This window comes from Epinephelus lanceolatus, chromosome 17 (genome assembly GCF_041903045.1).
Source record: "Epinephelus lanceolatus isolate andai-2023 chromosome 17, ASM4190304v1, whole genome shotgun sequence".
Classification (NCBI taxonomy): domain Eukaryota; kingdom Metazoa; phylum Chordata; class Actinopteri; order Perciformes; family Serranidae; genus Epinephelus; species Epinephelus lanceolatus.
Genome location: NC_135750.1, coordinates 19,752,139 through 19,767,763, shown reverse-complemented (window position 1 = coordinate 19,767,763; position 15,625 = coordinate 19,752,139). Strand labels below are relative to the sequence as shown.

Here is a 15,625-nt window from a genome sequence, read left to right as displayed (position 1 = left end):
GATGTGTCTTAGTGCCCAGCGTTGCAGTTATAGTGGTGACACATTTCATTACAGAAGAATAATTCATGTAGTAATTATGTCCTACAACTTATTTCTCCTTCATTTCAGGGTCTTACCCTCTTCCCCATTAGACTAAAACTGACTGTGATTTGACGCTGGATTTGGATGATGAAAACAACTCTGACACACACCAGTGCACAACTTACTCAGGCTGCAGCTTGTATCCTGCCTGTTTTTGTCCTCTGCTCCTCTCATCATTTATGAATTGTACATTTGAAGTCTGGGTGTAATTGGCCCTGCTCTGTTGACAGTCAAACATGCCAAATGATTGTGCGTGTCTGTTTTGTTAATATTAATAAAAGAATAGGGACTATTTTGATGCCACTTCTAATTAGGAGAGTACAATTTTAATGGAGGTGACAATCAGCATTCATGTCATTGGAAAGTCTGTTCAGGGGCCACCTATCAGCAGACGGAGTCTCAGACAGTCTGAAGTGGACTTTCCAGTACTCTGATAGCCTGAAACTGGACTGTCTTGGGTCAAAGTTGCCTTGAGGCCCAGACACATCAAACCGACATCAAAGACCTAGGAGCGATGAAGACTCACTGTTTCATCGCCTCATATTGCCTGTGTCTGGGGCCAGAAAATTGCACCTGAAAACAAACAGCTGAAGGCCAACTAGCACATATCTTCTGCACCTGTGTGAGAGGAAATAACTCTCTACATCCACATTCATCATGCAAAAAGGGAAACCGGAGGACCGACAGAATGGATTCAAGAACCTAGTTAGTAGGGCTGCCCCCTGACCAAGAATTTTCCAAGTCGACCAATAGTCGTCATTCAGGGGCATTAGTCGGCTAGTCGCCTCCATGTTTACGATATTTCAGGCAGGGCAACACAGTGGTTTGAGTTGAAGGTGTGAGAAAGAATAGTATCAGTAACATTGTTAACACTGTGCTACATTACAGAGAAATACAAAACCGTACTAATGAACCTTCATTAATATAGGTCTATATTTTATCTACAAGTGCACGTCACACACTGAGCGAGCCGCCTGTTAATGATGCTGTTATCAACGCTGTTGGCAAAGCAGTAATGATTGTGCTAAGTGGCTAATGGGCATGTAGCTACTTCCATGTTTCAGATGATACGTCATGTTTGTAGTCGACCAATGAAGATGAGTTTACATATCACCTTGGGTTCGTCCTTCACCTTCTCAAAATGATCCCACACTTTGGACTTCCTGCCCGACATGTTATTAACCAACCTGTGGAATAACCGCAGGTACCAGCCCTGGAAGTTAACGTGACTCCTGTCTGACTGCTGAGCGTGACCACTTCCTGTGTCTGTCCTTTCAAATTAAATTCCCACATGGTCCAGTCATATAGGTTTTGGTTTATTTTGACAAGGTGTAGCTAATTTCTCCGACTGATGACCTTCTTGGCCGACTATTAGGGGGCAGCCCTACTAGTTATCCAGTTAGCACATTAACGACACTACCCAATGTTGAAAGAACAAAACATATTGACTTGTGTGCTAATGAACAATAACAGGAGCCATTTTGAACCATTTATGCTCAACAGGTCAATGGCTAACAAAAATAATCTCACCTTGTATAACAAGTTTGTTTTGATCTCACTCCCCCTTGACTTTAGCCATTTTTTTCTCTCCTGACTTCTGTTTCTCTCCTCCTACACTGAGCTGAACTGCCCATCAGGGTCATTTCATCCACTTATCTACTCTGCCATCTCTGCCGTCGATTGAATATGCTGAATCTGCTGGGAAAAACCCCCGACATGGGCTGATGAGGGCTAATGGGGCAGGACAATACTAAAGCAACTGATGCTCACTGATGGCCCAACATTGACGAATGCCCGACCATCGGCTTGGTCTGTCAGGGCTTTTAGATCCAAAGCTCTAAAATATCCCTATAAATACCTGTTTTTCTGTCTTAGATAAAATTTCAGTTTTCATTTGAATTTGGAGGAAATTTGTCAGAAAACATTCATCCACTGTTTGTTATACTTGTTAGTGCCTTATTCGTATTCCAAACACAAAGGCACACGGCTCCTTTTATTATTAATCACCATCGACTTTACAAAGCTGTCCATGTTTGGTAATTGTTGTCCAACGGGTAAGAATGCCCTTGTATGAATTGGTATGCGTGTGGTACATCTGTTCAGTCACACTGTGGGAATCAGTAGTCTGCGTTGAGTTATGTAGTGTGTGACTGGAATACAGAGTGTGTTTCTCTGACAGAATGTCAGATCATACCTCCACTTGTGGAGCCGTCTCGAGCCCCCTTGCCATTTGAAGCGGAGGGAAAGGGGAGATCACGATGTGTGCTGATGTATGGATGTATGCCATCAAAGTTTAATGGAGGTTTCATTTGTTGACATTCCCCCAGTGAGAGCTCACTCTCTCACCTTCTGCAGTGACATGTGGATCTGTTTTCTTTTGCGTCTCAGTCTGCATCGACGTTAGACCAGACGTGTCGGATAATGTAGGAGTATTTGTTATGAAAACAAACACCTGAAATGGATGCAAACATTTGCTCTGCAGTGCACACATTGTTATAATTTGATGAGTGGAGGTATGCGGTAGAGTTTCTTGTTGCACTGATGTGAGTTATTCTGAAACGGCTCTTCTCATTTGTTTGAAACCTGCATGTTTAGGGATTAAAGCCAAAGGAAAGCATAAACAGTACACTGGTTTGGCCTAGAGCTTTCCTTGGCTGTGGACCTCTGAAATCCTTTCTGGCTGAGGCATCAATCGGACATTTTGGAACTCCTCTTTCTGGCTAACCCAGCAAGCCAGGCCGGATTAATGAACAAGCTTATCCTGATGCCACACAGTACTGACGGGCGTTCTTGACTCCCCACTGAGGATTCCCGCTCATGTAATCTTGGGGAACCCATTTGATTTCTTAGAAAGTATTTATTTCAGTGTTTGACAGAAAGAAAAAACAGAAATTTTCCAGCTCAGATTTCCTCTCATTTCTCACCTAACTACACTACCCGCAAGGATATTTTGTTTTCCTGTCTTTGATGTCGACCTCTAGAAGCTCTGTATTAATAGAATGCAAATCAGCTCACAATTGGGCTGCCTCATTAGCCCCAGGCTTTGGATTTTATTAATATTTTGCACAAGTGGGCTTTTTTTATTTTATAAATGAACAAAAATAGCTTCAGAGTTAAAGTTCTAACTTTCTTCTGTTATTGGCCAAGGCTTTAATGGAGATCATATGAGCACAGTGAATTTAATTTAAACCTGTGAGGCATGTTTAGATGAATAATAAAATGGACAAAAAGTAATACACTTTCATTGCGGAAGATTCCCCATTTACACAGGAAGTAAGTGAATTGCTTGACTTTTCAAAAATTGTTTACCTGATGATATAAACAGTAAACCTATGGCAACTTGTACTCTCAAAGATGGTTGTACTTTGGACAATACTCGTCATGTACATTAATTCATTTCATTTCTGTAACTGCTTATTCTGTTGGGGGTCACAAGGGGGCTAGAGCCCAGCTGACATTGGGCGAGAGGTGGGGTACACTCTGGACAGGTCACCAGACTATCACAGGGCTAACATATAGACACAGACAACCATTCACGCTCACATTCACAATTTAGAGTCACCAATTAACCTGCATGTCTTTGGACATATTAAACCATATAAACTGCATGGAGGAGCTCCCCCACCTCACAGCAAGAGGGTTCCTGGTTCAAACCTCCCACCCTAGGTTCAAACCAGGAACCCTCTTGCTGCAAGGCACCAATGCTAACCACTGCACTACTGTGCTGCCTGGTCATGTACAAATATAAACAAAAAAAAACAACAAAACGTGTTGTAACTGTAGTGTTTTCGTGCAGTGTGTTGAAACTGATGAAACACAAAGTTTAACTGTTGCAGGTGAAGACAATCATAGTAAGTCTGGCCATTTACTGTCGCACTTCCTCGTTAACATTCTGGTGAAAACTGTAAGTAAAGACAATTAAGCAATATCACACAAGAGGGAGTGATGTTGTACTGTATATATGTACGGCTGTCTTCGGCACTTGGCCTGCGGCCTCGTGCCTACGACAGAATCACAGCCGTGATGATATACAGTGTGTGATATTGCTTTTATACAACAGTTCAACAACAGCTTAACAACAATGCTGAGTAAGGAAATGTTAACAAAATGTGATGAAATAAATTATTTAAGTAGTATGTTATGTAGCTCTGCAAAAATAAAAAAAACAGTTCCACCGGTCTGTTGCCAGGCAACGCAGCACACACGCCAGGAGCTCACAAGCTACTTTGTATTTACATTGATCTGCAACAGTGAAACTTCGTCCAGGTCAAACCTGGATGTTGGCACGGCCGGATTCAGCTTCCACTCTCCCTCATCCTCATCAGTACCTCATCAGATGATCATTGATCATTCCTGCCGGTATTCGCTTCATTTTTGCTCTTCTCCAGTTTGTCGAGCTCGGCTGATGTTACACAAACACACCTGGAGGTCTGCACAGAGGAGTCCTGGCTTTCCTTTTCCTCGTCCTCTCCTGACGACCACTCATAATTTAATTCAAATGTAATTTGGGGGAAAATATCCATCTTCTTGGTGTAACGCTATAGTGTGTATAGTTTGCGTCAATGTAGCGAGTGTGACAGTTGGTTAATTAAGGGTTGTATTTATATTTATAACACCTGTGAGCGGAGTGATTTTACTGTAACATGTCCCAGTGATGTTATACTCTATATCAGCACTCATGGAATGCCTCTCGTCCAATCAAATTACTCGGTCGGAACTCACTGTTATATAATACAAAATAAAGTATAGTGAAGTCTATGTCAGTGTGCGGAGGATTTGTTTGTCAAGCTGATAAGAATTACTTTCTTGCACTTTGTAGCAGTTACCATGACTATTACTATTACTCAAACACTTGTAAATAAACTCATTTTTAAGTAATTTATATGACATCTTTTTTGACAAAATTGTTACTGATGTATGATATTTCACATGTACAGTGTCAAATAAATGAACTTATGGTATTGCCTTTATGATGCTTCCAAGTGGATGCAAGGGGATTACATACAGAGTATGCACTACCTGGGTGTTTCTCAAAGTCAAGGATCCTTCCTTGGGAGGAATTATCATTAACAGTATATACACAGACTCACACACAGAGCAGTGTTTTCAGAATCACATGACATTTAGGGAGAATATACATGTATTTCTGATCATACTGAAGAGTAAGTGGAGTAATGAAGTAAAGACAACAGCTGAAAAAAGTTCTAAATTATTATTAACAGTATATACACAGACACACACACACACAGAATCACTGTCATTTCAAAGTGATTCATATTTTATGAGTGTGTCACCACACACTACGCTAAAATAATATGAAAAGCAGATCTGATCTGATGAGCCGCGGTGATGGTACATTTTATCGCTGGGTTATCCTCTGAAATATGTTCACCTCAGAACAAATGAGTGATGCTTTGACCAGGATATTCCAGTGTCTTTACTGTGGCCATTCTCGCCGCGATCCCCCACGAAAACTACACCAATTGAAACCAAAAGAATGAGAGCAATTATCATGTCGTTATCATGTGAGTGTGAATAGTGGGGGGAGGGGGCGGACACTTAGCGCTTCATCTCTGCTGTGAATGATTCATTTAAGAACTTTAATGTTTTATCTAAAGCACATTACTTTAAAAATCTCATTTGGCAGTTGACACATTGGAAAGTGTCAGTATTTTTTTCCACCCTTGTATGATAAAAACTCCTGGAGATATCAATCAATATTTACCTAAATCCTGCAGAGCTCCGTTAGCGCAAGTTGCCCTGAAGAGGCCCCGTCTTCACTTCCAGCAAATTGTGAACAAAACATTGTGGGGATTTTATACCCGCTGAGGATACACACATGCATCCTTGGAATTTCTAAGTCCTCGGTGAAATTCGGAAGGATCCTTAACATTGGAACAGTCCTTTGACGAGGGGTCTATCACATAGGCTCCTTGGAAATTCAACCATTTGAGGATCCTTGCTTGACTTTGAGAAACACCTACTGACCAAGCGTCAGTATTTGATAAGTTGGGAGTGAGGCTGGGTTAGTATTTCATTCATAACAAGGCATTCCCACCTTGTTATTATCTAGAAATGAATTTCTGGAATGTATGTTCATAAATCATTATATACATCTCTCTCAAAGAATTGAGATATTAAGTTACCTATACCATGATGGAAGATTTTATCCATATTGCCCACCCTTAACTACTGTCCAATGGATTCAGGTGCATATACAAAGAACTGCGTCCTCAGCCTCTCTTGACCCAACAGAGAGTCCTGTCCTCCATCTTGATTGCTTTGAACTGAAATGCTTTGAGTCATCGCTTTCTTGACCTGGGTAGTTGGCCTTAATGTGAAGCGATTATTCTGTACGTTGTCAGCTCACGTCACCTGTCTGTGAGACTCTGCTCCCTCCCTGTCACAGGGTGCGTTTAAGAGACAGAGGAAGTCATTAGACAGGATCCCTGTTGGAGGAGGAAGTCTTGTGTGAAATTGTGGCTCAGTTTTAGGGCCCTTCGTGTTACTTTCACGCGGCATCCATGATGAGCTCTCGAAATTCTTCAGACTGGCAAATAAACTGAGAGCGTCAGACTTGCACATGTGTTTATACATGTTAGTTAGTGTTATTATGTGTTAACAGTGTCATGTGTGAGCTGCCACCTTTAGCCCACTCGCAGTACTGGAACTTGAAACCACACACATTCACACACTTGATTTCTCGCTGCCCTCTTTTACACTTGCTGCTAAAGTGCACCTCGGAAAACATCTGACAGATTTAGCTTTGCACTTTAAATATAGAACAGGATACACCAATGAAAACCTACACGGCTATTAACGAGAAAACAGAGACATCACATCCAAATGCTGTCCCTCTGACATGATGCTGGCCGGATGTTCCTATCAAATGTGGCTCACTCATGCAGTCCTATTATATGTGAATCATGAAATCTGCACATCAACAGCCTCATCAAGTCCTTTGCAGCTACAGATGCAGCAACAGCTATGCTATGTTTCTTTTTTAATTTCTAACTTTATTCTGTAGGCAGAGGGAATGCCCCTCTGCCATTTTCATTCTTGTAGGTTTCCCTACAAGAGTGTTGTTACATTGCTTCTGATTTGCAGTGGCGGTTGCTCGGTTGGTTGTCTTTAGTAGATTGTGGGTTTGAGGTCGACAGCTAGCCCTCGTAGACATTGTGTGGAGCGAGTGTGTGAGAGAGTTGGAAAGGGTGGGGGGTGGGGCAGCTTTCACAGCTGAATAACTGGGTCAGTTTAAGATGATGACGCTTCTTATCTCCTCAGTTCATCGCTGGGTGTTCACCGTTCGCTGCTCAGCTTTTCAGCAACCAACCACTGCTCAGCCATACTTCTCTCTGCCCCGTCTTCCTCCCTTTTCTTTCTCAGCCCCTATGACCCTGCCACTTCTGCAATCAGTGGAAGCACAAACTAGCTCCAAGGGAGTGTCAGTGTATATGCATCTTTATGTACTCTACATGCATTGAAGTGCAATGCTAGAAACTTGTCTCTATGTTAGGGGGGCCGATAGAGTCATGTCTCATAGAAAAAGACATTGTTCATCTGTTGACAGGCTTTCTTAGATTTGATGATGTCCACTCATCTTGTAGAATGTGGTTGTGTTGAAAATTATTTCTACTCAGCATTAAAAAAGGACTCCAGTGCTTTAGCATTGCACTCCTATAACACTGTCGGATTGTTAGCAACAGTACCAGAGATACTGTCTTTTCTTATTCCATGTGTTTTCTACCTTTAAAAGAACCTGGTGTCTACATCACTCATAATGCAACATCATCCACGAACAGTTTGTTAGAACATTTGCATGTGCTATGCCACTTTTTTCTAAGACCTGAGTTATACTTGCTTCCAAATGCATGGGGCTGACCTATACGTGTATGCAAGATGCAATGCACACATTAGTTGTAGGGGCAGTGTAACATACATACTTGCTATTGCCATAACATGCTTGATTTAGGGGCCTTATACCATCTGTAAAAGTGCTGCCATGGCCTTTTCCTTTTTTTCTGATCTGAGAATAACAATGCAGCAATCTCTTCGAGTGTTGCTGTGTTTATTGTTTAAATTGTGCAAATCCAGAAGTTCTAAACGGTCTTAGTTCTCTAGTGTAGTGGTTCCCAACCGGTGGGTCATCGTCTAAAAGTGGGTGGCAGGCCCATTCTGAATGGACCGCAAGTGCCGTTTCCTACTGTAGCGTGAGTAACGGACAGCGTCTTGACAGAGACAGCAAACTAGCTCAATGACATGGCCATATGCAAATATGACACTAAATGTATTGACCTGTGGGACCTTGAACTAATGACAAATGTGGACCCCCGTGGCCGGACCCCTGCTCTAGTGTGCACTTTAGTGGGACCCTCCAGTAACACGTGTGGTACATAGGCAAGTATGTGAACAATAAATTCACAATGCAGCCTATTATCAATGTGAACATGGGGTTAAAAAGCAAGTATGGGTGCGTTCTGAATCGCATACTTTTTGTTTTACTTTTAGTAGGTACTGCAGCTGCCCTTAAAAAGTACGTACTGTTGCATGCAGTAAGCACACAATTGGGACATACTACTTTCTCATAACATTATGCTCTGAACTTTGACCCTCTTGCTTTTATTTCTGTTTCCTTGGAGATAAAACAAACACCACTTACAGAGTCTGCTAGAGATGGAGATCAACCAGCAGAGCTCTGCTGTTGTTACTTTGCTATGTGTGTAGTTTAACTTAAAAGTTATAACTGCACAGTTTGTAGATTCTCACAGATTATATTTTCAACAGTGAAAATCTGCAGTTCTCTGTCGTTGTTATTTTTATAGTTATGTCCTTTTCTTGTTTGTGATATTTATAATTTTGTCCACCATTAACATTCCTATTATCCCTGTTAGATTAGTCATCAGTTACTTGAATGCGCTGTCAGCCATCATCACAATTTCTGACAACTGTCAAACATCTGTCAAGAGTTGTCAAGCTGTCATCTGTTTGTGGTTCAGTTGATGTGACGGATCTCCGCTGTGCAGAGGATTGTGGGTCAGAATAGCCAGAAAAGCAGGTTGGCTTGCATACTGCAGAATCGGACCAGATGTAGTAGAACATCCTGGTATTTTTGGCATACTGCATTAGACATACCAATGTGTGTTGGGACATACTAAACCTTTTTCTGGCATACTACAGTATATAGTATGTTAGTATGGGTACTGGAATGCACAGTATATCTTCAACCTAATGTAGCCTCCAGCTGCTAGAGTTAAGCAGAGGTGAGGAGAGGGCTACAGATGTCTGGTAACTTCACTTCTTTCTAACTCCACACCCCCAGATTTTTTGAAGTCTTTAGCCAGTTAGCCTTTGGCGATCACTTTGCACCTGTAAAATACTAACTCACTATAAGCATACTGTGCCACCTTGTGGGAAAAAGACATTTTAATTCCTGTATAGACAACAGGGGAGTGTTTGGATCAGATAATGCCTTCCAGTCAAATGATTCCCTTCCTAATCAGACCTTTGAAGTGCTTTTCATTCAAAAAGCCTGATGTTATCGTAGAGTTTCAGCTTGAACCTTCCCCCCATCTCCTTTGTTTGGAGCATCATTGATGTCTTTGGCTCGCAAGGTAATTCCGACCCTGGACAACTCTTGGGCCAGGATTGCCATCGTCCTCCATTCAAGCAGCAAACCATTAAAAATGCAAGGGAATGGGGGGTGTTTACTTCATACCTCAGTCACAATGCATAGGATCAATCCAAAGGACCATCACATGAAAGTAATCAAGCTCCCATCATCAATAATGAAAAGCACAATCAGCAGGGACAGTGGGCTCCTATTGTGAGACGGCTGAATAGGAGAAAAGATCGCAGGGGAGAAACTATTGTGCACGGCTACGTTGGTCAGCTGTTGCGAAGGTGATGATTATGATAACGGCGGTGATGATGATGGTGATGTGAATTCAAATGTTTGCAAGTGCAGTTCGCTGGAGGGGATGATTGCGGTGCATGGTTGCCATTTTTTTTTTCCTAGGGTGTGGAACAAGAGAAAGCTGACATTTACTCTCGATGACTAATATCCAAACAGGTTTTCACTTTTCTGCATCAACAAGAACAAATTTGAATATATTTTTTTCTCTAATAATTTTATCCTCTAGCAAAAAATCCATTTTGATAACACTTTCTATGAAGACTGCATCTATAATGTGTTATGAGGGCATTCATAGTGAATTATAATGCATTCATAATGCTTTATGACTATACTCATAAATACACATAATGCTTACTGATGCACTATTAACAGTCATAAAACATTATAGATGTGACTTACAAGTGACTTATGGATGCTCCTGACTGGTTATAAAATAGAGGGTGACTGATGGGGCTTATAATGCATTATGAATACTAATACTTGCCTATGCACACCTCAAAAACCAACTGTTATAAGAACTCAAAAAATGCTCATAAAATGCCTCCAGTTCTTTTGTATATTTTATATATTTTTTTTATATATCTTTTATATATTCCTAAAATTTAACTGTGATGCTGTAAGATATATATTTAAGAAACACATTCACTTTTTGTGTCATTTAGTCAGGTGTTACCATCTAAGATATTTAATTCGGTAAAAGAAAAGGTGTGCATTTCTTGTGCAAGTCTGAAATCAAGTGGCATTGATCGCAAGGTCTGCTTTAAATTTATTTGAATTGATTCACAAACAAGTTGCCTTACCTTACCTTACCTTACCTTACCTTACCTTACCGGACATATATTGTCACTGAAACATTATACAGACCAGTCCAGCAGGGTCACAATCTCACACAATGCAAGCATTGACTCAGCATTGTAGTTGAGGAGTGCATGTCAACACTTGATAACTGTGGTCCTCTCTAAGCACTTCCTCTCAACACCCCCAACTCATTGTTACCGCTCTGATGTACAGTTGTGCTTACAAATGTGTGTCCTTTCTTTGCTTCCTGTGATTGTGCTGGCTTGACTCTACCTGTATTTAATAAGCTGTATTTGCTGACATGAGGGTGAGCATTTATTATTCAGCGCATGTTTTTTAAAATGTTCTGCAACCCACAGGAGGCAAGGCACGGCTTAATTATAGATACTGTAACTGTGTCGCCTTTTGTGTCCACCCCAACTGAATACTTTGTTTACTATAGAGCACATTAATGAGCAGAGTTGGGAGGCTGTTGCCGCTCCATGCATGAAAGTAATTTTGCTTTCGTCTGTGACTTTCTCTTCTCAGGTGGTGTTGGTCTTTGCGCTCAGCATCGGGGCCCTTGGGATATACTTTATAGACTCCTCAGAGTAAGTATCAATTTCATAACATGTTTAAATTTCATACATGCTGCAGCAGGTATACTGATCTTGAAATATAGCTAAAAATGAACACTGCATGCATTTACATTGGCCTACATGCTGTATCTGAATGATAGGTGCACATGCGTCCTCACTCATCTCCACACACTGCAATCTCTGATATGCAAATGCACATATTCACTCCCCCACAAGCCGTGATGCACACACATACAGTACACACACACACACACACACACACACACCTGCATCTGAGGATTTTTCAATGGGAGGCCTGTCAGTTTCCATGGTAACAGAGACAGGCAGATACTGTATGTGTTGGGGAGTTGTTCTGTGTGTGAGTAAGTGAGTGTGTGTATTGTCAGTTTATGCGTATCCCTGGCTGGCAGTCACCCAGAGACAGATTGCAGGCCTGGCATCTCTCCGATAACCACTGCAGCTATTTTCACACCATCCAGACCCAAACTGTACCCTTTAAAGGGATAGTTTGGGATTTTTTTTAACGTTTTGAAGTCTTGTGAGTGTCTGTCTGGTAGAGCTATTGACTCATTAGCTTTGGCAGTGAGAGCCATGGTCAGACCATGCTGGCGAGATGCTGCATTAAAAGGTAAAAATAAACAGCAGCTCACAGGGGCAGCTGAAGACATTTTCTCAGCCTAATGCACCTTGATTGGTGGTATGATATGGGAATGGGTTCATGTATACAGTCGTAATAATCAACTCTTTATGCAACAACACAGCAATTCTAACATGTACTGTACCATTAAATACACAAAAGCTAGCTTAATGCTTTTGTTTGCTGACACTTTCTGCTTTTTTTGGTTGGTTTGTCTCAACAGTTAAACGTTCTAGCTCTCCCGGGCTAATTTAATTTAAGGTGCTGCTTTATACTGTATGTTTGCTGGCGGCAATTCTGTTCCTCCTGACTTCAGTTCGCAGAAACTTCTGTAGTACATAGTTCCCCTCATTTCAAGAGGAACAAGACTCAGAGTGCAGTGATTTTAAATCAAAGCAAAATAGGCAATTTATTGTTTCCAATTATGTAGAAGTTGTTGCATGTGCCTCTGGCAATGAAATAACCAAATACATTTTGCCATGGTCCACACACCAGCTCTGTGTGCCTTTGATTTTACAGTTCATGCACCACTGATTTACCAAAATAAAGGCTCAAATATTTATCGTTGTGCCTGCGGTTATGGATTGTTAATTGTAAAGGGACCATAGCATATTAGCATATCATACTTTTCATCATATTTGCTCCTCTGATGGCTGTTGTGCAGGATATTATCCTTAAGTAATGGCTAGCTTTACTACAGTATCTGTGAACTTTGAAATCCTGTCCCCAAGGGAACTGAGTGTCTTAAACACGGATAGAGATTCTCAAAATAAGTAAATCTAAAATGCAATCTTATTTTAGCAGCAGTGGGAAATTATTCTTGGCATGAATCTAGCCACCCATTTATACCTCAGGATAAAACCTTTACTTTGTCCTCCACATCTCTGTCTCTCCTTTTATGTCCTTCTGTCTCTCCCTCTTTGTTTTCCTCTCTGCCTCTGGTATATTTTTAGCAAAAAAAGGAAATTGAGAGACGAATTTCCATCCATCCATTCACTATCTTTCACTTATCCGTGGCTGGGTCACATGGGCAGCAGGTTAAGCAAGGCCATCTGAATGTCCATCTCCCCAGCAATATTTACCAATTCCTCCTGGCTTATCCTGAGATGTTCTGAGGCCAGATGAGATATCTAATCACTTCAGCATGTTCTGGGTCTACCCCAGAGTGTCTATCAATTGGACATGCCAGGAGAACCTCGAATGGGAGGTTCCCAAGAGGAATCCTGATCAAATGCTTGAACCACCTCAACTGACCCCTTCTGACGCAAAGGAGAAGCGGCTCTACTCCGAACTCCCTCTGGTTGTGTGAACTTGTCACCCTCTCTAAGGCTCAGCCCAGCCATCCTATTAAGGAAACTCATTTCAGCTGGTTGTATCTGTGATCTCATTCTTTCGGTCACTATGCAAAGCTCATGATCATAGGTAAGGGTCGTAGATGGACTAGTAAATCAAGAGCTTTGCCCTCCGGCTCAGCTCCTTCTTCACCACAACGGACTGACACAATACACCATCTGCCTGTCCGTCTTGCGCACCATTTTCCCCTAACTCATGAACAAGACCTTGTGATACTTGAATTCCTTTGCTTGGGACAGTAACTCACTACCAACCCAAGGGGGTACAATCCACTTTTTTCCAGCAGAGACCCCTGACCTCAGACTTTGAGGTACTGATTGTCATCCGAGCTGCTTCACACTCAGCTGGAAACCACCCCAGTGGACACTCTCCTCTCCCCAGGTTGCGCATTTAGATCCTGTCCACAAATATCACCAACAGTACCAGTGTTTGACCTTTTGCTGAGTATAGGGACCCAGCTCTGACTTTGGTTACACAAGAACCAGATGGCTTGTAGCAACAGCCCAGGTACCCCTGACAGGATTCCCCAGGAGACAAGGTTGTAAGCCTTCTCCAAGTCCACACAGCACAAAGCACAAACTTCAATGACCCCACCAGCAGCCCTGCAGGGGTGAAGATCTTGTCCACTCTTCCACAGCCAAGATAGAATTCACATTGCTTTTCCTGGAGGTTCGACAGTAAGTCAGAGCCTCCTTCCTGGTACCCAAAATTCCTGGGGAGCCTGAGCAGAATGATGATTCCCTAAAAACTGGAGCACACCCTCCACCCTCCCCAACCCCCGTGCGACACTTCACGTCAGCCATGACAGCCACACAGTTTGTCCAGAGCCTTCAGCATCTCAGGCGGATGTCATTCACACTTGGCGTCTTGCTGCTGAGGAGCTTTTTGACTACCTCAGAGACCTCTGGTTGCAGCTCCCCTGAGTCCTCAAACTCTGCCTCCTCCACAGTGGATGTGCTGGTCGAGTTCAGGAGTTTCTCAAAACACTTATTCCACTGCTAGACAATGTCTCCAATTTGGGTCACCGGTAGACAAATTTGCTTCATATGAAAGTATATAATCTTCCTTAATATTCAGATGATGACTAGGGATGCAAAGTAATTACCTCAATCAAACACTGAATCATTAAGATCCTATACAAAGAGCAGCCACAGAGAATTGGTGGGGTGCAGGCAATAAGCACTTATTGCAGTTGGGGTGAAATTAAACCTCCAATATGTCATCAAGGTAAACGGCTGCTTGTACCTTGCTGTTACAGTTATAATGTTCCAGTTAGTGATGCAAAGAATTGCCAGAGTTACCTGATTGGGAGGCACTGGAACATTGGGCCTTATGTCCACATTAATGTACATACATATTTTACATGTTACAGTGCATTGTGCTCTTCACCTATGGAAAGGTTAAATGTATATGTAAGAGATACCTTGAAATGAAGTCTAGAATGACAGGCTCACCTGACACTTGAGCATGCTCCCACTGACAGATATACAAACATTGATAACCTATCCATCAGACAGACACAATTAAATAGGAGGCACAGGGTTTGCAGAGATGTACAATGCCGTAACGTCAATCCTGCAGGGCAAAAAGGGAAAGCAGTTGAAACAGTATTTGGTGCAGAGATGTAGTTTCTCTCACTGTAGTATTTCATCATAGTATCTTGTATGTTACAGTGCACTTTTGAATGTATTTCAAAGTGAGTCGACTTCCCTGAGGCATTGCCCTGATCTCTGTGCGCTCCCATTAAGCTGAGGCCCTCTCTTCCCTCATCATCGTGATTAGCTCAAGCTTGTCACTTGAGTGTGCACGTCCTCTCAGGGGGACTTCTGATCAACCCAGAGCAGGTTGAGCCGTCTCAGAGGGCTTTGACATCCTAAACAGGGCCAGGCTTGTCTTATAGCCATACTTTCACTGCAACAGCTGAAGACTCTTATGTGCTCGACTCCCATTGTGACATGTCATAGAGCCGACATGACAGTCGGCTCTATGAAGTCTTTCTTAATTGTCTTCTTACAAAGACCTATTCTTATCTCTGCCACAGTCTGTGTGACGTAATATCTGGCGCCCAAAGACGTCTGAACTGGCCAACCTTAAAATAATCCAACGTGCGTCATATGGACCATCAGGGACAAGTAGTTCCCAACTATTATGTCACGTCCAAACAAGTAGTCACAAGTAAACACTGATATAGACCGTTTAACTGTTAGTAAACAGTATGACATTTTTTGGTGGGCAGGGCTTAGCTGGAGGCAAAACAGTTCTCCA

The 15,625-nt window shown here is 42.1% G+C and overlaps 1 protein-coding gene across 18 annotated transcripts in view; it reads left to right on the top strand.

The window, feature by feature from the left end:
• The window catches only part of kcnma1a (potassium large conductance calcium-activated channel, subfamily M, alpha member 1a), a 185,411-nt gene that overhangs the window by 79,205 nt on the left and 90,581 nt on the right, over positions 1 to 15,625 (top strand). For all 18 annotated transcript variants that reach the window (XM_033613123.2, XM_033613113.2, XM_033613101.2 and 15 more), the window contains exon 3: positions 11,321 to 11,382. In XM_033613123.2, coding sequence (XP_033469014.1) covers positions 11,321 to 11,382 — 62 coding nt within the window. The remainder of the gene's footprint in view (positions 1 to 11,320; positions 11,383 to 15,625) is intronic.